This window comes from Dromaius novaehollandiae, chromosome 1 (assembly GCF_036370855.1).
Source record: "Dromaius novaehollandiae isolate bDroNov1 chromosome 1, bDroNov1.hap1, whole genome shotgun sequence".
Classification (NCBI taxonomy): Eukaryota; Metazoa; Chordata; class Aves; order Casuariiformes; family Dromaiidae; genus Dromaius; species Dromaius novaehollandiae.
In genome coordinates, this window is record NC_088098.1 from 17,036,389 (window position 1) to 17,063,414 (window position 27,026).

At 38.5% G+C, this 27,026-nt stretch overlaps 1 protein-coding gene across 2 annotated transcripts; it reads left to right on the forward strand.

Moving 5' to 3' along the window:
• The first annotated feature begins 1,508 nt into the window (after positions 1–1,508).
• Positions 1,509–26,119, forward strand: ZBED4 (zinc finger BED-type containing 4). 2 transcript variants are annotated; one of them, XM_064506244.1, is made up of 3 exons: positions 1,509–1,934; positions 2,811–6,462; positions 20,826–26,119. In XM_064506244.1, the coding sequence occupies exon 3, from the start codon at positions 21,268–21,270 to the stop codon at positions 24,757–24,759; it is 3,492 nt and encodes a 1,163-aa protein (XP_064362314.1). In that variant the 5' UTR covers positions 1,509–1,934; positions 2,811–6,462; positions 20,826–21,267; the 3' UTR covers positions 24,760–26,119. The 2 variants fall into 2 exon arrangements, with proteins under 2 accessions (XP_064362314.1, XP_064362308.1); XM_064506238.1 differs by lacking the exon at positions 2,811–6,462.
• The last annotated feature ends 907 nt before the right edge of the window (positions 26,120–27,026 follow it).

Sequence of the window (27,026 nt, forward strand, 5' to 3'; positions counted from 1 at the left end):
TGGCAGATCTGGCCAAATCCAAACTTCATTTTTAAGTAGCTATATTCACATAAATCCACATTTGGAATAGTGGAAACAGGGCAAATCAAAGTAACTTGGCCACAACATTCTATACCAGCTTTTCCATCAATTTAACTATAAAACAGTAAAAACATACTGTAAGTTAAGAAGATGTAATGTGTAAAAAAAGGACTGTCAGCACATAATGCCATGTTGTAACTTTGAGTAGCATATGAATGAAAAAAAACAAGAGACTTCCAAAAGAAGCATTGATCATAACAGACCAGTTACTTTACGTTGACTGGCACCATCCATTTAGAAGATTTCTCTAAAACAAATACTTTAGAAGAATGTTGAAGAGGTCCACTATTTCAAAATTGAAGCAAAATGATCAACTGACGTCTTTATATACTGTCATATATCCACCAAAACAATTTTTGATTAAATTTGATCCATTTTAAAACAGCAATCAGTCAACTGATGAAGACAACTCAGATTAGTAAGTGGGTACTTGCTTTAACATTTCGGCCAAAGAAAAAAAACTTCCACCTCTAAACACTATCTTAATGACAGCAGTGCTTTCAAAAGAGAATTTTTACCATCAGAGTTTTACTTCCTTTTCCAAAGATAAGGCTTCCGCTCCCAAAGGAAAGACATAAGTTATCATGATCAGTTGCATCAAAAATCAGTAAGTAGATAATCAAATAAGATCAAATAAGTACTCTGCCACTAGGAATAATACCAAAAAATGTCAGAGTCTCACCAGATCATACACTTACCCACTGCTCCATACGAGTAAGTTATGTTTAAAAAACAAATACAAAACAAATAATAAAAAAGTGAATTACTCAGTTAAATTAACAACTTTGACTAACCCTTCTCAGTCACAACCAATAAACAACTGAACATCAGAACAGGAAAGGCTTTATACAGAAAACCTCAAGCACACCGCAGACTACTCCTTAGCTGGAATTAACAGGTTTCAGATCCCCGATCCCTCACCAGCTTTCCTCCCGCGGGAGCAGATTCAGACACCACGCGATATGACCCCGAGGCGGGCAGCAGGCAATGCAGACTCGCGCTACAAGGACTGCTACAGAGAGCCCATATCAAATCTAGCGGCTATTAGACCACGAATATGTGTAAAAGCTTTTTTTAAAAGTTATTATCCAAAAATCCTAAAAACATGAAAACTCTCTTCCCGCTAACGAGGCGACTACACTCCTGGTCACCGCGGGCAGCTCAGGGAGCGGCGACAGCCCCGTCCTGCTTCCAGCCGCCCCACCGCAGGCCTCGGCCGGCCACGCGCAACCGGTACACCGGGCCCCGGAGCTGCAGCCGCCCGAGGAGCGCCCCGCCGCGGCCCCTGCACCGGCGCTGCAGCCCCACGGGGGCAGGCCGCGGGCCCCGGCGCCCCCGGGCCGGCCGCGCCGCGGGAGCCGCCCTGCCCTGCCCGGCCCCACCGCCCTTGGAGCGGCGGCAGCGCCGCCCAGCGCGCCGGAAACGAGGCGGGCGGCGGCTGCGGCGCCGCGGCGGCTGCGGCGCGCTCCCCGCCCCGGCGCCTCCGCGGAGGAGGGCGCAGCCGGACGCCCGCCTCGCAGCAGCCGCCACCGCGGCCGCACCACCATCCCCCGCGCGTCGCGGCGCCGGGGGCAGCCATTTTGCGGGCCGCGGCCCGGATGACATGTTCTGCGTCGTACGTGCCGCCGCGGCGCGGCGCCGCCCTCCACGCGCGGCGCCTGCGCACTGCGCCCAGTGGCGGCCGAGCCGGGGCAGCCTGATCAGCGCCGCGGCGGCGGCGGCGGCTTGAGACAAAGCGCCCGGCTAATGAATGGGACGCTCCTGCCCGACCCTTCCTTTTAACTCCTTCGGGCCCGGCCCGCGGCCCTGGCAGCGGCGACCTCCGGCTTCCCCCGCGGCGGCCGGCCGGGGAGGTGAGTGGCTGCGTTCCGGCAGCGGGAGGGGGCCGGGACAGCGGCAGCGCGATCCGGTTCTCCCCTCCGCGGCGCCTGCCGTGCCCGCCGCCATCTGGTGCTGCTTTGGCGGCGCCGGTGCCCACGCGGCGCGGCGGCGGCGGCAGCGGCAGCGGCCGGGCCCCCGGGGGCCGCGGCGCCCCGTCCTGCCGCGGAGCTCCCGCAGGACAGCGCCGCCAGGCCGGGGAGGGGGCGCGGGGCGGCGCAGGCAGCGGCTAGGCCCGCACCGCTGCTCCATTGTCTGCGAGGCCCTGGCGGGGGGCTCTGCCGGCGGAGCGCGGGCGCCGCCGCGGGGGGCCCCGTGCCCGGGGCTCGGCGGCCGCCCGGTGGGCTTCTCCGCCGGTCGGGGGCGGGGCGGGGGTCCGCGGCGAGCCCGCCCGCCCGGGGGCTCCGGCCCGCTGGCTGCCCCCGGCATTGTCCGCGGCGGGCCGGGCGGGCCGGGCTGGGCCGGCGGCACCCGGCGCGGGCCGCCTGCCGGGTCGTACCTGGCGGGAGCCGCTCGGCGCCGCCGGGAGCCGGGCCCCGCGCCGGGAGCGAGCGTGGCCATGTGGCTGTGCCCCGCCGGGCGGCCGCCGCGCCGCATCGCCGCGGCCGCGGAGCTTCCCCCGCCGGGAGCTTGCGGGCTGGGGCAGAGGGACACTTCGGTGCGAGCCTCGGCGGCGGCGTCAACACCCCGTCTCTTCCTGTGTCGTGTGGAGTTTCCAGCCCGGTGTTTCTTGGGGCGGGATCGTTACTGGCTCTCAAGGGGTCTGTGTGGAAGAGCTGCGGAATTCATTGCATTGCTCGTTTTTACTTTTACTTATTGTTATGTGCAAAAATGTCTCCTGTAACTTTTAGATCTGCGCTGGGATAGCTGCTGACAGCGGACACCAGTTGTACCGTAATACATGCTGTTGGATTTTGAAGGGCATCCTGTATATTCTGTATACTTAAAGTTGTCTACTGCACGTGCAATCTACTGAAAGTCTAAAAACATTTATTAATGGGATGAAAGCTAAGTATCTGGAAGGCCTATTTTGCATTGGCGGTGCTTCTAATTACTGCTAAGTGTAGCAATGTTTTGCTTTATAGAGTAGCAAAAAGTTGGCTCTCCCCCTTCTATTCTGCCTGGTGCTTCTGTGTTTGAAGCAGTTGTGTCTCATTTTGTTTGGGGGTTTTTGCAGAGTTTCAATAATTTGCCATGAATTGTCATGCTACAACTATAAGGCTGAGTAAAGAAAGGCTTTCCAGCCCCCATAGCGTAAACATACTTATCCCGCTTTCCGTATGTGTTGTTTTCCAGTATGTGCTATGGTGTGTTTGCATGTGTTTTGCTTTTTAAGAGAGTGAACACGATTATTTTTTTCTTCTGAAGATTACCTTCCATAATGCAACATTTCACTTAAAATTTAGACATGCACCCTTAGGAGGATGTTTGTGGAGTACGTATTTGGGGAAATGAAGTCTGGAAAACTTTATCATCTGTCACCAAGATACCACACTGCCGCTAGAAATCCTGTATTTGTACAAGTTTTTTTGGGGGGGAGGGGAGGGGATGGGCTTTTTAGTTATTATTCGCTATGGAGTCTGTTTTGGGTGAGGAAAAAGATCTTATAGCCCTTCATTGTATATGAAAAGCAGCAACTGTTCTTGTATGGATTCTTAGAAATTTGATTACTGTCTGGTTATTCTGCTAGGGATAAGATTTGTGGGCAAAGTGTTGAAAGTTTCTTTATGATTGAAAATCCATCTACTCTGGGGCTTTCAGTATTGCTAATATCTTCGTACTTTAACAGGTGTTGAGAGTAGGAATTTATTCTGCACAAGTTCCATGGGGAAGACAAGTATAAAAATGGATTGAGAATAAGTCAAATGAGCCTCAAAAATGGCTAAACCGCATCTCGGGGAAAAGTGTTTTCTAATCATTTCTACTTTTCAGTAATAGATGTCCAGCTCATTTACTGCTACAAAGCAAAATTGTGACAGATAGAGCATCCTCAATTGTGATGCAAAAGTCAAAGTATACAGCTGATGAGCTTAGAGTACTGCTTACTGTGTTTATGTTACCTTGTCTCCTACTGCCTCCATCTCTGTTTGGTTTGTCCATCTATTTAGGCTCATTACAAACCAAGGCTACAAACTTTCTGAACAGGAATTGTGTTGGCAAAACAGACAGTATGATGGGGTCCTAGAGCTTGGTTAGTGCCAAGCGGGTCTACTTTAATACAAATAATACATCAGTAAGGTTTATAACAGGTCCTTTGGACATCCAAGAAGACAATTCAGTTTCACACACATTTATTTAAAATTGTCTGTCTTGTTATACACAATATACAATAAATGGGATCCTCTGGTAAAAAATTCTTAACAAGTAGGTATTACAGAAGGAAGTCTTAGCAAATCCTTAGTTTGTAGGGAATAGTTGCTCTTTTATGTGGCCTTTGACTCTATTACATCACTTTTTGTCTCCTTTTCCTTGGAACTTGTTTTTTTTCTCATTTTCCACGACCTAAAGACAAAGTTTTGTAGCAATTTCTTTGTGACTAAGAGGAAGTTTGGATTAAGGAATGCAGATGCTTTGGGACGTTCCTCCCAACATATTGCTGCGTTTTACCACCATTGACAGCCTGGAAGACTGTATGTAAGGGGTCTCTGTAAATTCTGTCTTTTGAGGCCTTGTTTTAATCTATAGGAGTTCTCATGTCCAAAATGAGCATATTGTGTTTGCCATGGTAATGTACAATTAAAACTGTTTAATGCAAAAAGCTGTGATTATACGTGTATATTTGGTTAGATTTAGGTAGAAGGCATTATTACAGATAGTATAGTTGGAAATTTTGCACAATGTAGACCGTAATGTTTAATTCCTCCTCATGTTTGACTTTTTTCTTAAATAAGGGTAGCTTAAGTATTTTATTAGTATTGACAGAAATAAATGTAATTTGTGTAATGTTGTCTGTTCTAGCTGTATACTTTTAAAACATGCTTCAAAAAGGTGTTCTCTTGCATAGCAAATACGCATTTTCTGTGCAACTTCGGCTGTTTATTTTGCATTTGCTACTGGCATCATTACTATCTGTCGCCAATTCACAGCCATGGGATTGTTTAATTTCAGCTGCTTAGTGAAAAAATGGAGCAATTCCTGTGGCCTAAAGATGGCTTTTAAGTGAAATCTAGAGTTTAAAGTTTTAGAAATAACACAGAAGAAGTAAGAGCAACTAACACATTTTTCAGTTTTATCTCAAACTAGAGAAACTTCTGTCCTGAACAATACATAATTTACATACTCTCTTGTTTCTTTCCTCTCTGATGAAGCACAGCATAACATGATGGCCTGCTAAAATAACAGCAGGGAAACACCTTGATTTTTAAGGTCTTATTTTTGTTCAAGTTTAGTAACCCAGAACAAGCTGTGACTTTTTGATATTGAACAACATATTGGAAAGAAAAGTATCAGTCTTTGATATCAACAGTGTAATATTGTTTTCAGTGGATGTTGACATAAGAAATACTATGGTATTACCATCATTTTTATTTAAATTAGCAACTTGTGTGCACTGTTTAGCTGTTACAGCACACTTGCCTCCCTTCCATCTCTCTCTGCTTTCCCCTCCCACTCTGCTTTACAGTGACATGCAGGGTTGAACAATCATTCATGGTTTAAGTAGGGTACTAGTTCATCTAGTTCATTATGATAGCTGTCCACAAGCTTTTTTTTTTTTTCTTCTTAAGTCAGCTTTGCTTAAAAAAAAATGCTAGTTTGCGTTCTCTACTGCCACGCAGATATATTTTTTCCATTGGTATGGTAAAAGTCATTTTGAGTGCTGTGAGTTGCTCTGATTTTCTGTACATTTAATACAAAAGCTAGCTCTGGCTTTCTGTAATCAATAAATTGAAACTTATATCTGAAAATAGGCTTGTTTTAACAGCTGTGACATTTTAGTAAGTCTCTGGTGAGTCTTTACAAAACGTATGGAAAAAAGGTGTTTAGAATTAATACTGTGCTAATATTTTCTCATATACGACAGCAATCTAAGAATATGTACCAGATATGTTCATTTCATTAGCACTTTAATAATTATGCTGCTTACCTGTTGCTATAGTTCTGTATGCTATTTTCTGAACTAGTCTTTATCTCTAAAGAAAGTAAGCTCAGATCCAGCTGAAAAGACTTTTTCTTTGTTATTCTTTTCACTAAAAGAAGCAATCAAGAAAATCCAAACATTACTTTGAATTGAATTAAATATTTGGCTCAGCTTTCAACTATTTTTCTAGTCATCTTTTACAAATGAAAGAATGGGAATGCAAGAGATTTTTATTGTTGTCTTCATCGTTCCTGATGTTCCTAAATAAACATGTTACTTGTGTCCCTTTCTTGCCCATAGTCTGATGGCTCTGGCACTTGCAAGGAATGCGGGAGAGCCAGGTTCAGGTCCCTTCTTCACCTGAGGAGCTGAATTCACATCTCCAGAGAGCTCCCTAACTGCTCCTGCTGAGTATTCTGAATTGGGTGGGTCTCCGTCTCCTTAGCTGACACCTTCCACTTTGTATATGTTATTTAAGTGTTCAGTAGAGTAGGGACAACTGAAGTGTCCCTTCTTAACAGGCAAATTACCTCACCACAGAGCTCTAAAGATGTTTTCTGTTGCTTAATAAGGCGTATTGAACTATTTCATCTTTTTAAGTGAAAATGTCAGTAAAATAAACTGTATGTAATTCAGTCCATAATGCATAGTAAACCAGCAGTCAGGACTTTCCTCCTTCTGAGGGGTGTTCTGCTTCTCAGGGAAATGTATATGTTTTCAATGGTCCTACAGTCTGAGCAAGTGCAATAAGCACTGAGCTGTTGGGGAGAATGCTTTGCTGGCTTAACGCCTGTTGATGCTTGACCTATGTGAAGTTTAGAAAAGGGGACAAAGCACCATACTGACGACTAGCCGCTGCAGAACCCAGCGTTTTCTGCATTTAGATTGAGAGTAGAAGTTGACTTACTGGATTTCCTAAGATGGCAAAAAGGTTTCCAGGTGTTTTTTAGTGTATGGTGGTGCAGTGAAGCAGCTGGTCACTCTGCACAATGATGCTTTTGTCTGCATGAAAAGCAGTGGGACTAAAGAAGCAGAACTCTGAAAATGTGTCCTGTGATAGACTGTTTTGGTCTTTTTTTTTTTTTTTTTTTTTTTTTGTTGCTCAGTCAAATATCTGACTCAATATGCTTCACTTGCAGTCTCTTATGTATGGGAAATGATAGTCTGTGTTGATCCTCTGCTATTACATATTGATTAATACAGATGGTAGGTGCAGTATGTAAGTAGTATGTTTAGCTCATGAAGAGAAGGCATAACAAGCTGCCAAATGGATCCTGTAGTGCATAAAAAGGTGTTGACAAGCTCCTTTGAAATGTTGTAGTGTGGTGTAAACTACGTTCAGGAGGTGATTAAGTTGCCTTAGTCTCATCTTGGAGACTAGAATTTCACGTGGTTATCCTTAAGCATAAAAAGAATCCATAAATCAACACTGAGATGTGTTTAAAAAAAAACAAAAGATTTTTAAGTCTTTTTTAGAATTCATTTTTTCCGTGTGGGTTATTTTGGTTTTTACTTTGAGGTCTAGAGATGAAAAATGTCCAATTTTGTTTGATAGGCATGAAGGCTAAAGATTTTAGAAAAAAGTGAGAACTAGTCGTGCAACTCCTGGAGCTATGACCTAAAGAGAAACTTGAAACATCCCAGGACTTGCCATAACACTGACAGTTAAGATGAGGAAAAATTCTATTAAAAGGAATTAGTTTCTTCTTTTTCTTAGAAACAATCATCATCTTTAAGTTTGAGTACCAAGTATTTATTCTGAAATGAAGCCTGCTGCATGCAGTGGAATAGATGTGTAAGTTTCTCTCTCTCTCTCTCAACAAACTAGTAGACAGCTTGCTTTCTTGGTATGGGTCTTTTGTTATTACTGTTATTAATTTAGAGCAAGCCCATGGATGTAGGACCTGAATAATCATGTGTCTGTGCATTGACTTGTTTGGAGCTTAATAATTCAGCAGGAAATTTGTGCAAGTATCCGAGACTTAGAAATTAAGTTTGGAAACCCGGATATCTTTACAGTGTCACAATAATGCTTATGATTTATGATGCACCTCTTACTCTATTGCAATTGCCTGCATAATATATACACCCTTACCCTGCAGTCTACCCCTTAAAAAGAAGGAAGTAACTTGCATGCTGTACACTCATCCTGTATTCTAATTACGCTTAGCTTATTCAGGTGTTCATATCCTCACTGACAGAGTAAACTTCAATATTTGCTCCTAGGGTTTTTGTCTGAAACACTTTTTTTCTTTACATATTGCGTTTGAGCTATGAGTACAGACTTTCAGAAGCACGAGATTCAGGATTCATTCTGTGCCTGACTAAGATGCAGTGGAAAAAAAATGTTTATATGTAGATTAACATTGTAATAAATGCTATTCTTGTATATGTTTTAGAGCATGCTGTTTGTCTTTTCCTGTTTCCCTGGTAAATACAGTTCAACTTGTAAGCTGTCTATATTATTGGTTAGTGTGCATGTTGGCAACAGATGGACAAAATGTTTAAGATAGGTAAAACGTTGAGCTAGAAAATCTTGGTGGGATCACTTGAGACTCTGTTCGCCTCAGTATGGAAGGAAAAATAAAAACATAATTCACATTCATTTCTTAAAAGAAAGTTTTCCTAGGTAACACTTATAGAAGCTATGGGGGATTTTGTTACATACTATATCTGCTTGTGGATCTTGCTTTATTAAAGTCTAAGTAAAAATGAACTGTTACTGCTTTCTAAGCCAGTAACATAGATGAAGAATAAGAAAGAGTAGTCTTCATTTGCACCAGCCTTTCAAGTCGGTTCTAGAACATTGTAAAGAAATTTTACTGAAGGGAATATATTGAAGGGAATATATCCCAGAATGTCCAAAAGTTCAGTCCCATATATTTAATACTGAGTTTTTAAATACACATCAGGGTCACTTTATGCTTTGTACCATTTCATTATATGATGTTAAGTACTGTAGCTTTCTATAGTTCTAGCTAAAGTGACTTTCTAATATAGCTCTCAAGGTTAAAATCCACCAGTGAAAATACCACTTTAGTACTACGTCTATACTGAAAATGAGTATCTTGTCGTAGTATCTTCACAAACTATTTCTTGAATTATAATCCCAGATGAAATAACTGTTGATTGCAAGTTGAATTGTTTCAGTAGATAAGAAATCTGTAAAATACTACTCTTAAAGAAAATAAATGCTAATACAAGCTCCAACAGAAATGTCTACATTTTTATTACCTATTTTTTATTATGGTCATTGTGCTGTGCTGAAATTCAGATTGTAAGCATTCTGGAATAGACTTTAGACAAAACTTCAACTATAATTTTGCTAAACCTAAGAAATGTATGCATAAACTATGTTGAGTTGCTTGTGACAAACAGTCTTGTTTGTTTGTGTTTTTTTTTTTTAACCATGTTGTTAAATATGGTTAAACATTCCACATGTTAACATTCCTCATGTTGGGGAATATGAAATGTAAGGAATATATCAAAACTATAATATTTTTAACCAATCTCATACTACTTGCTGCTTGGCATTGCTCTTCTGTAATGGTTTAGACTTTGTCAAATTTAACTTGCACTTAAAAGTTGAAGAATAGCTTTGTTTTCCCTATGTGTTTCAGTGTATCGATATGCAATATGTGATGTATGCACCAATACAGATTGCCCCATAAAGCATCGTGTGAACAAGTCATTGCGTACTAGGCTCTGAAGCTGAATAGCGTGGCCCACAGAGCTGGCATTTTGCAGATGTTCCTTCTGTCTGTGAGGCTTGCTTGCTTCATGTGTGATCAAGAAGGCACTGTTTTGGTAGGATGTGTACCTATATGGAGCTGAAGAGTCTCCTGAGAACAAAGATACAGACATTCTGCAGGCCAAATGTTATCTTCTCTTTTATAATATTTCAGATCTACTTAAATTTAAAATTTTAAGTGTATTCTTTAGCATTCACTATAAATAAGAATAAAATTATTCAGTGGATATTGTATGCAGTAGCTTTTATTTGCAATTTAGATTGTTGGAGAAAATGTAGTTCCCAGTTAAAGGGACCTAACAGTGTTAGATGTTCCTTGAAACGATGGGAGAGAACAGGGAAGGACTGAGCTCAGTGGCTGTTTTGAACTTCCACTGAACTATAAGCTCCTAGCTTTTTGGAGCCTTTCTGATATAAGATTTACAACAGCGAAACCATGCTAAAATGTAACAGTAACAATGGTGATCATATCTTATTTTCTACTTTCTGCTTTTATTCTGTGGTTCACTTTCTCTCTTATGATTAAAGGTGTGAACATGATAAGCAAAGAACTATGAGAGCATATCTACAGCTGAGGAAACAAAAGACAACAGGGCTGACATTACATGAAAGGTTTTTACTTGTTGCTACTTGCATTAGTTGCCACTGAAATGGTAGGAAGAACAGGTCAACTTTCAAGCAACCAGCATGCAGACCTCGCTATCGGCAGCAGGATTGCATTCGGCACTGTGGAATAGGAGGGACTGAGGTTTCGTTCTGCTTTTCCTTGCCTAGTGCCTTGAGTTATCTTCTGTGGCTACTGCGTTGTGGGGAGACCATAGTCAGATTATGACAGGAAATACAACCATGCTCATAAAGAACAGGGTACTTCCTGATCCTTCCCCTTTCTCTCAATGTTTGTATTTATTTCCTTTTTTTTAATACCTCACAATACAGTAGGTTTATTAAAATAATTATTTTGACTTCTATAGATTAATAGAAATCAAGCAAATGGAAACAGCGAAGGCTCTCCTTTTTTTTACTTGTTTTTGTACTAAACATGTCTTATGTTTAGTACATAAGACATTCAGTCTTATGTTCAGTACCTGCTCTGAATAGAACATACCCATGTTACCATATTCTGTAAAACTTATTTATATTACAGGTTGTGTTACATAAATTAAAGCTCATACAGTGCATTGATAGGATAGGTACTACAGAAAGTGTTATTTTTAATTAAAATTCATGTCCAGCTGATTATTGTTTCTGAGCAAAAACCCTACTTGCTCAAATTAAAATCTGAGTCTGCAGCAATAGTATGGTTCTCCTATACCAGTCCCTTGGGGAGAAAGAGACTGAGCTGTTTGTTTGCCAGCAACAGGAGTGTCTTTCTGGATTTCCTGCTAATGCTCAGTGTGGTGCTGGTGGACACAGTGTTGGTTTTCCTGGCTTGGTTGACCCTGTTGGCTGTGTCTTTGCTGCAGAGCCTCACCTTGTCTTGCAGAGGTGAAAAGAATGGTCCCTAAAAGAGGCTGGGAGGGAAACGATGTCTTGTCACAGAGGCTGGGGTGCTTTGTAGGCTGAAGGACAGGCTGGCTGACAAGGTAATGGGGCAATCCATATGCTCGTTTCTCTTACCCTCTCTACCATTTTATGACCTGGAATGCTTGTTTTTAGACGGACAAAGTTGAGGTTACTGAATTTAAACTAGACTATTGGGTGAAGACATTAATACGTTAGGATTAGTCACTACTGATGAACATACATTTCATTTTGAAAATACTGTATGACAGAAAATAGTTCAAAAGGATATGAAAAAGTTCACTCCCCTCATGGTCGTGATCAATTGACCCTGCGTCTGTTATGGAACCTTAAGTCTAAAATTAGCTAGTTGCTTTTGTTGCAGCTCTTGTTCTTACTAGCAAGATGAAACAAAATATTTCTAAACTTTCTAAAAAGGTATCTCAGATACTATTGTGATTATGATTTTGAGGTGATCTTCCCTGGCTTCATGTAAAATCTGGATGTATTCCTTCAGATTATCATATAGGGAAAAGGAAGACACCTGGTACAGAGAAGTAGAGATTTCTTTGGAGAATCATTTGCAATTTATGGTAGCTTCTGATTCAAAATAAGGCTGAGTGATGAAAGAATGATTAAACTCAGCTGTAAAAATCCATATGGAATATATAATCTAGTATTTGTATTACCCTCTTGAAAATATTTGCTACATTTTCAGGGAACTTGAAGTGCGCTTTCTTTCTAACCTGCCTTTACATGTATAAGCTATGAGTTCCAGGATACAAATGCTTAGCAGAAACATAGTGCAGTGTGTTACTACAAACATAGAAATAAGATCTAAGTAAATCATGGAAAACCTTTCGACAGCATAAGTGAAGTTATCTGAAGTCGTGCAACTAACTGACATCAGTATGAACATGGAATTGCATTAATGGGTAATTGTGAAGGGTTTTTAAAACAGACCTCTTCAGACCTGATTCTGTTTAGTATCCAAGTAGCTAGTAACATATGATAATCTTAGCAGTTCCAAAGATAATCTTTCTTTTCTTTTTTTCTTTTTTTGTAGGAGTGTTCTAGTCAAAACAATTTAATATTATATCCTAAATTGTAAAAGTGCTCTATTTTCTCATAGTATTTATATGGCTGCTTTCAGCAAGAGTTCCAAGAAATCCTACTGTACGCTAAACACGGCACATACCTCCTAACTCATTTTTCATCCTTCGTCATCCTGCTTATTCAGCTTTGTAACCCACAGCTTTCTCCTTTACAGCCACCTTGCTTTTAACTGTTTGGAATTATCCTTACTTTCACTCTTACTGGTTTTAAAGAGAGACATTAAAAAAAATAAGGGCATATGTTTTCTAGTATATTGCAAGCGAGGAAGATGTAGTCAGGTGAAGGATCTCTGTCCTAATCATATCCCATTAATTTCCCCAGCTATGCGTTGCATGGGAGGAGAAAGAGAAGTGTTATGGGCTAGACAGAGGGATGGATTTAGGGGAGAAATGTCAGAGGAGCTTTGCTTTGAATTTTCTGATTTTTCTGAAAGCAGAACACTGTTTTCTGACTAGCTACATGGAGTTAATGTTTTGTCTTTTGTCTTTAATTCTTTCTGAACTTATCTGTTGTTACTGTGTTTTTGGTTGTATTTTCTTTCTTATTTCATGATATTACTGATCTGTGTTCCCTACTTTTGTTCTTATTTTTGTCTTCTATTTTTCACCATCATAATATGTTATTAGAACCTTTGTTCATCTCCCCTTTCCTCAGTCTCAGATTGTACAGCATGAGATATTAAAAACAGCTTGAATGTCCTGCACTAAAAATGTGATGAGCCAAACTGCACATACTTCAGCTGTTTAAAAAATGTATATATCTTTTTTTCTTAATAAAACAGCCTTATCTCTTTTGTACCATTTTTTAAGACTTGACCCATTTTGTTAGCATGTAATAGTTATCTATCCAAAACTGCAAATGATAAAAATGTCAAAATAAGAGTAAAATCTTCTGTTGCTTTCACCTGGTGCAAAGTTGAACTGAAAATTCTGCTTAAAAATTTCTGAAAATCCTGCTTAAAATTTAATTAAATTATTTCTTAAAACAAATAACAGGACGATCTGACATTTGTCATGTATAAACAATAGCACAGAAACATATCCTGACAGTGTTGCTTCAGTAGTATTGTACCAGGTGATGAGAGAGAAGGTTCTTCAGCACTTCAGGGACAATTCGGATCCTAGACAAATGTTAATATAATTTACCTACTGTGACAAATCCATTTTTTATGAGTAGCTCTCTTTGTAAAAGCCAGGACAGAAATGATTAACACGTACAATCAGCTTTTCTGCCCCCTTTCTATCAGTGCACAGCTGTGGGAAGTTAGCAAAGGACAAACGAAGGAAGATATCCCCATTTGAGATCTGATGATATTCTTAGTGCACTAAGAAAAAAAGTAGCAACAATTAAAGGTTTATCAGGTGGTTGTAGGTATAAGTAGTGTTATTATTATGTGTGGTGATGCATAATATTATGTACAGTGATAAATGTAGTATAGTGATATTTTCTTTTTTTTTATATGTAACTTTGGAATGGCATTGTTTAGGCTTAGATGAAAATTAATGTTTGTTAGTTTTAGCTTTGCATTTTTATTTTGTATTTTTAAGATAAATACTATTTAAAATAATGTGGAATAGGGATTTCTGTGTGATGGGTTTCAGTGTTTAGCATAGAGTTGCGTAAACCTAGGTGATGCCAGCCAATGCTTCAGATAGGCAAATGTTTAAGCCCTGTCAAATAAATGATGAAGACTGATGTTCTTCTGAAATAATTTTGTATTTTGGTTCTCTAACCTGTATCAGATACCTGCTTTATTCTTAAAAATGCTGAGCAAGTCACGTTGCGTGCTAAATAGAGATGTGAGAACTAAACTTTGGCCAGATGTGAATAATTCATGCTAATACAAACATCCTTACTTATATCAGACTTGAAAATAAGAAATACAAAATGTAAAGCTTTTAAAAAAACAATATCCCTATCTTTTAAAAAAGTTGTATGGTTTGTACGCTGATGTAAGAACTGCGTTAAGAACCAGACAAGGTTTTTAAAATGGTTTTATTTGTGAGAATGGAATCTTACTTTGTTTCTGCTTTTTGTGTATATCAGAGGGTTTTTTTTAAATGATGATAATCTACAGATCATACTGTTTTGCTTTTCCTTGAGCATTTTTCCTTGAGCATTTACTTTGAGCATTTACATTTTCACTTTTCTTATAAACATTGTAAGAGCCAGTGTATGGTCTTTGTAGTGGGAGCAGTTTCTTCCACACATTGAGATGCAGATGACTGAGATAAAGCCACTTGAACAAGGATGAGAGGGGAATAATTTACAGTAGGAACAAGATTTTGGTTCTTGAATCTTTCCTGAGATTTCAGGGAATATCTGAAAAAGATAGGAGAGTCCCAGAGACTTTTTGAAGTTTAGAACAGTAAAAGGAGAAGAGATGTAAAAACATAAACTGGCTTTTAAAAGAGTAGAAGGCTAAATCAGTTTGGTTTTATCCAGTGTTACCTTTTCCCATGTGTTAGTTAGATTTTAACTTGACGCTGTCCTTTTCAGAAGAGTCTAAAATCTAAACCCGTCACTTCTGATCTGTGTTGCTGGTTGTTATCTTTCTGCATTATTTTTAGTTTAGTAGTGGTGGGTGTTTGGTTTGTCTTTCTCCATCCAAAAAGAAAACTTTGAAATTAATTACAAAAGATTTTTCATTTTACAAGTGTTTTGGGAGTACTCAGGGACCATTAGAGTGAGCCCTTGATGGATAAGTTGGGTAGTAAGATGACTCTGTAGGACTCGGAGTAGGAACAGACGGAATAACAAAAGGAAGAGGAGTATAAAGTAGTAGGACCCCTCTCAGTGGGACGGGCTCATGCAGGGAGAAATTCAAACTTACAGGACAAGAACGGAACCCAGATACAATTATTTTCTGGATCATTATCCAACAAGGTTATATTTCTGTTACTTCAGGCTTTTGTTTTTAAGATACAAATTAAAAAAAAAAAGTAAATAGTGGAAATTTTAAATAAATATACTTTATGTCTAACATTCGTTTCCCCCACACATACATGTTTTAATAGCTTCAGTTATTTTTCTCTCTGTTTATGCCCTTTTGTTTTTTACTGGCTTAGATATGACTTTGGTGATGATGTTTCCCATTCTATTAATACGCGATTCTTTTTTTTCCCATCCCCTTAAGTACACAAATTTCTCTAAACTTCAATTCTTTCACATAAGATGAATAAAAATGTCTAATATTACTTGTCTGAATTGTTAAATTCAGTTCCAGTCGAAGAACATCGTCAGGTTAAAGTCAAGAATATTCCTGTCAACGAGGCTCAATATACAGTATTGCTGACCCTATTCCCACATTTTCCATGTTGTGTCCAGGTGGAGTGTTGGGGCTGCAGGCACAGGAGGATATTTTACAGGTTGGAGAGACTGCCTTTGTTTGTAAAACTACAGAGGTTATGGGTTGATGTAATCTGAAATGCAGCTCACAGACAATCTGGATTAAACATAAATGCAAGGAAATAGCTGTAGATCAGGCTGTCAGCTGACTGGAAGCTGTGGAATAATAAATATGGCTTTACCCTCTTCTTTTTTTTTTTCCCCCCCCCCCACTTCCAACAGTTCTCTACAAATCATACCTCATGTGAGGTCCAGAGCAACTTGTTTCTTTTAAGTATAAAGCGTAACTTTCTGGAATTTGATCCTAATTATAAAGTTGCATCCATTGTAGTTCATGCTTGAACTTAGGTACAAGTCTCTTCTAATACTACATGCTAATCACTCAGTATCTTGCAGACTTCTGTAATTCCTTTTGAATGAGCTATTACTGATACCTTTTAATATTAAGTCTCTGGAAAAAAAAAAGTGTCCTCTGTTCTTAATTTTCCTTTCACAAAGGATATATAACTCAGAAGAGAAAAGCATTATGGTTTATCTAGGCTATCTCTTTTTATAAATTTGTTCTTCTTATTTTTTCTTACTGTAAGCTTTTTTAGCACTTAAATATTCCTTAATTAGCATAGTACTTGCCATTGAAGTGGTAGTTAATGATTTCTTAAATGTCTCTTCTCTTGTGTAATTGTAGGGATATTTTGTATTGATGTTCTTAATGATGCACATATAGTGCTAACCTTTATTTTAGGAAATGTTTCTTTAAAACTGACATCCATTGGTGCAAGTTGATGTTTAATGTGGTTTTTATCTACTTCCTACTCCGAAAGTCTATCACTACTGTTGATCTTTTTAGAAATTAGTGAATATTTTTTTTCCACTTTGTCTCTACATTTGGCATATTTCTTGAATGCGCTATGCTTGCATTTTGCACAAAGTGTGTGCATGTCTATATTTACTTACTCTATGTGCACGTATAATTTAAGGTGTGTTGTTTTAAACTACATTCTCTAGACCATTATTTGCAGTAAGGTTCTGTAATAGAGGCAACTCTGTGATTATCACCTAACTACTCAATCCGAAATCCAAATTCGCTTAAAGCTTGCGGGGTGCTATCTGCTTTAGAAACAAATTATCTGCTCATGGTTCAGTGTTCCCACATAGTTTTCATACTTCTCTGAATGTTAATATATATCTCTGCAATCCCTGAACACCAGTTTCCCCCCCCCCCCTTTTTTTTTTTAACTGCCTCCTTCACTAGTGATTTCCACTGGTTACGATAATCTGCAGTGACAATTTGCACTTTCTGGATCAGTGACATACCCTGACGTTTCTAGTCAACCACCATACACTTTCAGTAGTCCAATTTTGAATGGAAAAATCCTATAAAATGTTTCTGCAGACTATGTAACAAACGTAACAAACCACTGACTCTCTATTGCAGCTTAGGAATTAATAATCTAGAGTAGCAGATTTGAGTAGATAATGGTTTTCTGTTTCTATTTATTTTCTTTGAAGACCTCTTTTACAATGTGACTTTTAATTCTTTGCATTTCATTGCATGTCTGTATCTAATTAAGGAAATTTCAAAAGTATAACTCACTTCAATGTTGAGCTGACTGCCTGTAGCCTTTTGTACCTTTCAAAAGATTTTTCCTTCTCCTTGAATATCCTATTTGTTTAGCAGTAGTGCTTAACTTTGAGTAGTTTGTGTCCACAGGTAAATAAACTACTTGAGGTGGTCATAAGCAAATTCATACTTTGTTCTAGACTACTGTAAAATTTCAAAATAGGATAGAATTATTTATTTGTTTATTTTACAGGTTGGCTCTTACATAGAGTTGGCATGGGAAGGAGAGATGAAAAATGTATCCATCTTTCTAACCTTGTGCATGTTAGGGACTATATTTTAGAGCTTTACTAAGTCCCTCGAGGGTACTTGAGGGGAGAGAGTTTGACTTAATTTTACAGTATAACACCCAATATAACTTAATATATTTAACTTTAATATAAACTCAATATTTATTTTACAATATAACACCCAAATGATAGAGATTGTACTTAGGCGTATGAAAGAAAATGGGGAAGATATGCAGAATCTAAGGTGCATCCAGCAATGGGGATTTTCCAGAAAGTGATACAGCAGCACTGACTAGTTCCATCTAAGAATTGTAGCTATTCTGCATTCCTAAAAGAAGGTAGTAATGCCCAGAAAAGTGTGCACTGTGTTGCCAAGCAGAGGCCTGTAATACCCATAAAATAGTCACTAAGCAGCATATAATTAATCTTTTCTTGCCTTGAACCCAGACAACTGTACACTGCAATAGCGTAACTGGTAACGGTGTATATAAGCATTTTAGAACACTGTGACTACCATAACCACTAACGATGTAAAAGCATTTTGTAACACAGCTAAGCATAAGTATATACAATAATGTGTAAACGCAAAAGGGCAAAGGGACACCTGTGTTTAATTGCACAAATAGAATGCAGAAAAATGTGTGAATAAACAATTCAAGTAGTAAAATCTGCAAGTAAAAACAAAGAGTACAGAATAAGCAAGAAACATGTCTGGTGGAACCAGGACAGGTTCTAGTCCTAAAAATACATAAATAATGTCAGGAGCAGATGAGATTCCTCCCCACACTTTTTCTTTCTTTTTTTTTTTTTTTTGGTGGAGGGAATGATAAACGTTAAAGGCATGAAGCAACAGCAAGGAAAAAGTGAAGAAAAGTCTCTCACCGTGATTCCTCATTCCTGCTTCAGAGTCCAAAAAGCTCTTTCACCTATTCACCCCACCTGCAGCAGCTAAGACCATCAAGGACCATAGCCATCAGCATTAATTACATGGCATCAGCTCAGTGGTATTGTGTACTCAAAGCTAATTTAGGATAAGATGATTAAGGACTAACTGTTTGAATATCTACTGATAATGACTGATAATAATTAAGAAGTATTGGCAATGTGTATTGTTAATGCATGTCAATCTAGTAAAGTGTTTTGAAGTTTGAAGCTGGCCTGATTTGTCAGTCTTTCTAAACACTCCTATCAGCTATGTAACCCTTAACTGTGCTAAGCAGTAACTGCTTCTCAGAGCAGGGCCCAATAAAGCAGCTACATGGATTATTCCGTTAAGAGCCTAGAATGCATAGGAAAGAAACTATAGACTGTAGATGCGATGCCTGTTTTGAGGAGGGAAAAAAAAAAAAAGGTGCACAGATTCATTGGAACTCGATATTGATGGATGTGTGTTTTGTGTGAATCTGGCTAAGAATTTATAATATGCTTACCGTAACTTGGCACTTATGTGCATAGGTTACGTTCTGCTAGCTGTGCGTGGAGTGACCTGCTCGTGGGCCAACTCTGTGATCCCAAGTTGCAGCCTGTGTGCCATGTATTCTTGCTTTTCCTGTTTGCAATACAAGCTCAAAATTCACAAATTATATCCAAATGAAGATGAGAAAATAAAAATTCTTTCTGGTTTCTACTCAAATTTTGACTTAGTATCCTCCTCTCTCTCTGCCTTGTCCCTGATGCACTTGCTTCCATATTATCAATACATGTGGGCTCACTAACTCTTATTTCATTCCATTTTATACTGAGCAATAATTTAGGCTCTGCTGCAAGAGCTGTTGTTCTGAGACCCAGTCAGATGAGATTTCACAAATCTGTGGAAAGTGTGTTAGGGAGCTAGGGTTTTTTTAGAAATTTAAGGTGGTCCCTTTCCTTCAGGTCTCTCCTGCTCCCTTCCCCAGAATTGGAGTTCTTCATCCTCAACCCTCATATTTCTCAGCCTTTGAAAAGATCCCATCACCACTCCCTCCCCCCCGCCCCCCCCCCCCCCCCCCACGGAGGGAGTAATGCAGAGCAGAGCACAAGTACAAAAACTTTCACAAAAATGAAAAGCAGAGCCACTGCCTTCCTCTTTTGTGGATTTTTTTGACTGCTCTGTCTCCCTTTTCTCAAAATAACTGTAATAAGCTGATTGTCCCTCCTTTTTCCTGCCCCTTTGCCTGCACTGGAGAAGAGAGGAGGTATCGTTACAGTAGGCTTTCCAGAAGAAGTCTGAAACCAATAGGGAGTTACAGTTTCTATGCATTCTTCTTAATTTCTCTGGTAAACAGACTTTGGAGAAATATTAGTTGGAGTTAGCAAACTTAATGCGCCATTGGTCTTGATACAGGAGAAAGTCTGTGTGAGCACCACATAGCCGTAACTACAAGACACATGATGGGTCTAGTTTTACCTTTTGTCTGCTGAAGTCCTACTTGCATTTGAGCAACACATGAAGATTTCCCATGAGGATAATGAGCTTTCTTGGTATAAACGGGCATTCTAAAATAACCCTTCTTGCTTCTGAGTGATGTTGTTATGCTTTTGGAAGACCTTAGTACAGTATTTGCATAGTCCAGTTATCCTGAATGAAACATTGCAGTTTTTAATCAAGAAACTCTAAAAGTAGCTTGTTTCCATGGTACGTTGTTGTCTGGAAGCATTATGGTGTGAATATGACCATATGAGACTATGATCAGAGGAACAGAGAATAGTGTGACTAAATGCTGGACACCCTTAGGAAGGGCAGTTACTAAATGTTTCCTGTAAAATGTAGCATTCTTAATCACTGCTGTCAAGAATGATGGGGTCACATGTACCAGAGAATGTTTACATTTCCTTTTAACTTAGGCTTTATGTTTACAAATGCTTTTTGCATATTTCTGTGTCAATACAACTAAATACCTGCTTGTATTTTTTTATACATATACACACACACATGCATACACACATATGAATGATTATGCAGTGGTTTAATTAGCATGTAGGGTAGATGTAGGTAAGTCCAACCAAATACAGATGTGATGTTTGGAGTCTGTATTTTGCCAAAGCTGAGCCAGAGCAGCATGGTGTAGATGGGTATTTGCCTACAATAGATGTATTGAGTAAGTGTATTTTTTTTCCAGTAATAGATATTGAATTGTTGTCTTAAAAAAACCCAGAACATTTAGGGCATGTTTTCAGTGCCCATTTACTACAGATATTTGGAACACGTTAGTTAATTTTGTCTTTTGTTTGGTTTATTTCCAGATGGTATAAAAGAATCACAGTTGCCCAATCAAGATGAACAGAATGGCTTCCTTGACCAAGAAACCAGAACATTCAGTTTTTAGGGTTATGTCTACAACATGAAGCATTTAACAGTAGCTGTCTTTGAGAACATTCATCTATGACCTGAAATGTCCTGATCCTGGGGAAAAAATTGTGATTCCATTAATTAAGTCTATAATTTTTAATGCATTTTTACAACTAATTCAATCATATTTGCTTATGCACAACACAGACACAGAATTCATAGACCAGAGATTATTTTAACAAATAAACACATTTGTGTTTGTGCATTCAGTATTCAAGATACATCATTTAAATCAATTTTAAATAATCTTTTAAATCATCTATATTTATTAATAAATGACTATTTGGCAAAAAGAATTTGTCAGCTATTGAAAAGAGTAAAGCAAGTTCCCCCAGAATGGACAATAATTTTGTTTTGGGTAAAATCAACAATTTAAAAGTAGAGCACGCACAAGACAGCATTAACTGTACTCTAGAAAGAATGGATATAAAGACAGAACAAGATGATTTCAAACATGCAGACAGCAGCGATGAACAAGAAGACAGAGAAAAGAACTTCATTACCAACAACCCTGGCAAATTTTTATCTACAGAAAATGAAGATGATTATGGTTCTCTTTTTTCACAGTATAGTAGTACGCTGTATGATGTAGCAATGGAAGCTGTGACACAAAGTCTTCTTTCTAGCAGAAATATAAGCTCCAGAAAAAAATCACCTGCTTGGAACCATTTTTTTATATCTCCAAGAGATAGCACTAAAGCAATATGTATGTACTGTATGAAAGAATTTAGCAGGGGTAAAAATGAAAAGGACTTAAGTACGAGTTGTCTCATGAGACATGTGAGGAGAGCCCATCCTACTGTACTAATTCAAGAAAATGGAAGTATGCCAGGTATATCCTCCTATTCTTCACCTACATTGTTACTTCCTCCTCAGTCTGCAGATGTTGGAGATCTAAGTACTATGCTATCCCCTATAAAACTGGTCAAGAAAATGGCATCTAAAATACCATCTCCAGATCGAATAATCGAGGAATCTGTTTCTATTGTTTCTTCTGAAGAAATATCAGATCTCTCAGTTTCTGAAAAGTGCAGCAAAGAAGAAATAATGGTTGGGTCATCTCCACAGCTACCCAACAACCAGTATGATGAAACTGTGGAAAACGTAGCAGAAAAAACTGTTGTAATTCCAAAGAGTACATCAGGTTCCAGAAGGAGATCTGCTGTCTGGAAACACTTTTATTTGTCACCTCTAGATAATTCTAAAGCTGTTTGCATCCACTGCATGAATGAATTCAGTAGAGGAAAGAATGGAAAAGACCTGGGAACAAGCTGTTTGATAAGACACATGTGGAGAGCCCATCGTTCCATTGTCCTGCAAGAGAATGGAGGTGGTACCAGTATACCACCTCTCTATACTGCACCTCCAACCCTGTTGCCTTCTTTACTGCCCTCTGATAGTGATCTGAATTCTATGTCATCCTCTCCTGGAAAACTAATGAAAGAATCAACTTCTGTTTCTTCTTCTCCAGACAGACTGACTGAGGAGATCCACACTACACTCTCTTCTGGAGATGTTCTAGTGGAAGACTCATCAATGCTGTCATCTTCTGATGATATAGGTGAAGTCTCCTTTGTTTCTTCACCTGAGAAGCAGTGTGAGGGATTAGGTCCACTAATATTTGAACCTGCTGCTGTATTTCAGCAAAATAAAAGGATTATGAAGAGGCTTAAATCAGAAGTTTGGCATCACTTTTCACTATCACCTGCAGACAGTCTAAAAGCAGTATGTAGATACTGCAGCTGTATGATAAGTCGTGGTAAAAAAGGAGATGTGGGCACAAGCTGCTTGATGAGACATCTATATAGACGCCATCCTGATGTAATTGGAAACCAAAAGAGCTTTATTGATGTTAGTTTGGCAAATTCTCCTTATGCCACCTTGGCTTCTGCAGAATGTTCATCCTCAAAGTTGACAGACTTGCCTACAATGGTTACCCATGATAATCAAATTATATTTCCTGTTAATAGCAAGAAGACCTCAAAACTGTGGAATCACTTTTCAATTTGTTCCGCAGATTCAACAAAAGTAATATGTATGCACTGTGGACGTACAATAAGTAGGGGGAAAAAGCCAACAAATCTGGGCACAAGTTGCCTTTTAAGACATTTGCAGCGGTTTCATAGCAATGTATTGAAAACTGATGTCTCGGAGACAGTATTATCCTCATCTACGGATAATCACATGCCACTGAGCACAGAATTATTAGGATCTTCAACTTTTGATGAAACCAATGACAAGTTTTGTGACTCTCACCCAGTTGCCAAAAAAATCACAAGTCTTGTAGCTGAAATGATTGCACTTGACCTTCAGCCATATTCTTTTGTAGACAACATTGGCTTTAACAGGCTTCTTGAATACTTGCAACCTCAGTATTCTTTACCTTCTCCATCTTACTTTTCTAGGACAGCAATTCCAGATATGTATGATAATGTAAAACAAATAATTATTTCACATCTTAAGGAAGCTGAAAGTGGAGTGATCCATTTTACATCTGGAATATGGATGAGCAACCAAACACGAGAATACCTAACCCTTACAGCTCATTGGGTAACATTTGAATCCTCATTTCGACCACAGTGTGAGGATTACCATTGTTCAGCACTATTAAATGTATCACAGATTGATTGTGACTACAATGGAATCAGCATACAAAAGCAGTTAGAGTACTGGTGGGAAACGTGGATTACTTCCATTGGCCTTCAGATTGGGATTACTGTTACTGATAATCAGAGTATAGAAAAAACCTTAAATGAAGGTGATCATTCAAGTGTGCAGTGTTTTAGTCACACGGTTAATATCATAGTAAATGAGGCTATTAAAAGCCAGAGAATGGTTCAGAATTTGCTTAGCATTGCAAGAAAGATCTGTGAACGCGTTCATCGGTCAGCAAAAGCAAAAGAGAAGTTAGCTGAGCTGCAAAAAGAGTATGAGTTGCCTCAGCATCAGCTTATTCAAGATGTTCCATCAAAATGGAATACATCATTTCATATGCTTGAACGTCTTATTGAACAGAAGAGAGCAATTGATGAAATGTCAATAGAGTGCAGCTTTAGGGAGCTAATAAGTTGTGACCAGTGGGAAGTTATGCAGTCAGTGTGTCATGCTCTCAAACCTTTTGAAGCAGCAAGTAGGGAAATGAGTACACACATGTCTACCTTAAGCCAGGTGATTCCAATGATTCACATACTTAACAGGAAAATAGAAATGTTGTTTGAGGAAACAATGGGCATAGATACCATGCTGAAATCTTTGAAAGAAGCTATGGTGAGTAGGTTGTCCTCCACACTTCATGATCCAAGGTACATTTTTGCTACACTTCTGGATCCCCGCTATAAAACATCCCTATTTACAGAAGAGGAGGCTGAACAATATAAACAAGACTTAATCAGGGAGCTGGAAATAATGAGTTCTACCTCAGATGATGATAAACCTGTTTCCAATGGATGTGATATAGGTTCACCATCTACAAATTCATATGGGGAAGATAATCTTTGGTCACTCATGGGTGACATGAAGAAAACAAAAGACCTGAAAGAGAGGGCAAAGTTACCAGAGGAAATGGTGCTTTCTTACTTGGAGGAAGAAGTGCTTGAGCATAACTGTGATCCTTTAACTTACTGGAACTTTAAGAAGTCATCATGGCCAGTACTGTCAAAATTGGCTGTCAGGTTCTTAGGTTGTCCACCAAGCATTGTTCCTTCAGAGAGATTGTTCAATACATCCAATGAAAGCAACAGCTTTAGTCAGTCAAGGCTAATGGTTGAACACTTTGAAAAGCTTATCTTTTTGAAAGTGAATCTTCCTTTAATATACTTCCAGTATTGAAACTAATGAACAAACTGCTAGACTGAATCTATTGTTGCTCACTGGATATTAACTATCTATAACCTGGATTGTTAAATTGCTCCAATAGGGGCCATGTATGACATCTAATCAGTGACTATAATTCCAAATTTTAGTTTCCTTTTTTCAGCTTTCAATATGTCTACATGTGCCTTATTCATAGTACTTCAGGCCAGATATTGTATATATGTTTTTTAAAAGTTCACACTAGAGATAGCCTGTCTTGTCAATTATACAAAATTATGTAGGTTTTAATCCATAATTGTAAATGAACTTTAAAAAAGCTCAGTCATTTGTTTTAATAGAATGGCAAAAAAAGATGTAAACAGTTCTATTCTGTAGTTTTTTATTCAATTATTATGTAAAAACCATAAACCAGGTACTGTATTTTAGTTGAACATTGCTTTAATTGCAACAAAACAGCTTTTGTAGATGTCAAGAGAAAGCTGTATATAAAAGATGGGGTTAAAGCCATCTTTTTATCTTGTGGTGTTTTCTTAACTGCAAGCCCTAAAGTACTTAAAGAATTAAGAATTATTGAGGAAGATGTGTTTACAGGAGACTATTGACTTAGTATCTGAAAATAAAATTGAGATGATATGGAATGACACAGGAATCAGTAGTAAAACTTCCCATTCTGGGTTCTCCTGTTCAGGTTTTACATTGTAACTGAACTACAGAAATATTCTGGGTATTTATAAAAGCTCTTTGGAAGTTTTATCAAAGTTTGTGAATTAATGCTTGTTATTTAATGCCATGTACAAAAAAAAAAAAAAGGGCAAGAAATTTACAGTGAACACTCTAATGTCATTCTAAAGCCTTTTCTAATCTTTAGTGCATCAAAATTATAAGGTTCCCTATTGTAAAAATTGAACCCTTATTCCTAATGTAACTTCAATTGTCTAGAACAACCTGTCTTAAAGTTCCTAGTACAAAAATAACTGATCTTCTGATTTTCAGGAATAGCCTTATGGATATGGTGCACTACTTAGAATTTTGTGTAGTAGGGTTGATTCATAACTGTCAGTGTCCAGCAGGCAAATAGGATATCATAGCACCCTCAAAACTTCAAGTAAGGAGGAAAAAAAATAGCCAGCATTTTAATTTGAAAGGAATGTTCTCCATGGTTTTTTAACTTTAGAAAGATTAATTCTCATTTCAGTTTTCATTAAATACTTTTTGGGAAACAAGTCATCATTTGCCTATGACCTTTTAGAAAAGTTGTAGCTTTGTTAAAATACTGTACCTATGCCTAATCTAATTTTGCATTTACTATGTTTTAGTGTATTTATAAATGGTGAACTCAGTTTCTGAAATTAAACATTTTATTTGCAATTTTCTAGTGGTAGTCAACACTGCCTTTTTCTTTTCAGATGGATTCAAGACAACCATTGAATAAAAATTGATATAACCATAAATGTACCACAAAACATGCAATGCGAAAAAATTAGTTGTCCATTTAGTTCTCTGAATTTTAAGGCCTAGAGTCTAGTTCTTTTCATGTCATTCAAGCTTTTCAACCTCAGCAAAATTTGTTAAATTCTGTTTCCAAGTGGCTTAGGTTTTCATATCACATTCCTCTAAACATTTTATAGTTTCCATTATTTCAGGTGTTATTTAATCAGTTACACTTACACCTGTATTATTTAAGTAAATTACTATATAGTGAATTTAGGAAGAACTAATATTGCATTTTGTTTGAAGTATTTTAAAAGGCAACTTTTAATGCTGTCGATGATCAGCATTTTTCTCTTCTTTTAGGGTTAAACAAGAAGTACACTTTTTCTGCAGCAATAAAACAACTTGTTCTAGTTTAGGTATAGCTGGAACTAGATGAGTTTGAAGCAGCTTATTGGGAAACATGTTTAAATGGTTACTAGTTAATTATTATCTCCATTTTTTTTCCTACAATATATTTTAACTGTGAATATAACCTTGACCTTTGTAAGGAGATGTTTAATGTCTCCAAACGAGTAGAGAGGTAGGAGGAGGATGAAGAAGGGTGGGTTTTTTTGTTTGTCTTTGTTTTTTAAACAAGGGATACAATTTTCACTCAAGGCTGGAATGTGAATATGGCCGTGGGCTTAAAGCACTGGAGGGCCACGTCATACCAGCAGGAGTGCTAGGAAACAAAAACCTTTCCCACAATTCCCAGTAAGCTGAAAAGGACCATCTGGGTTCCTCTACTTTAAGACAGTCTTCACTGTAGCTCCTGTGGAAAGTTGAAATGATTGCATTTCGTAGCCTCT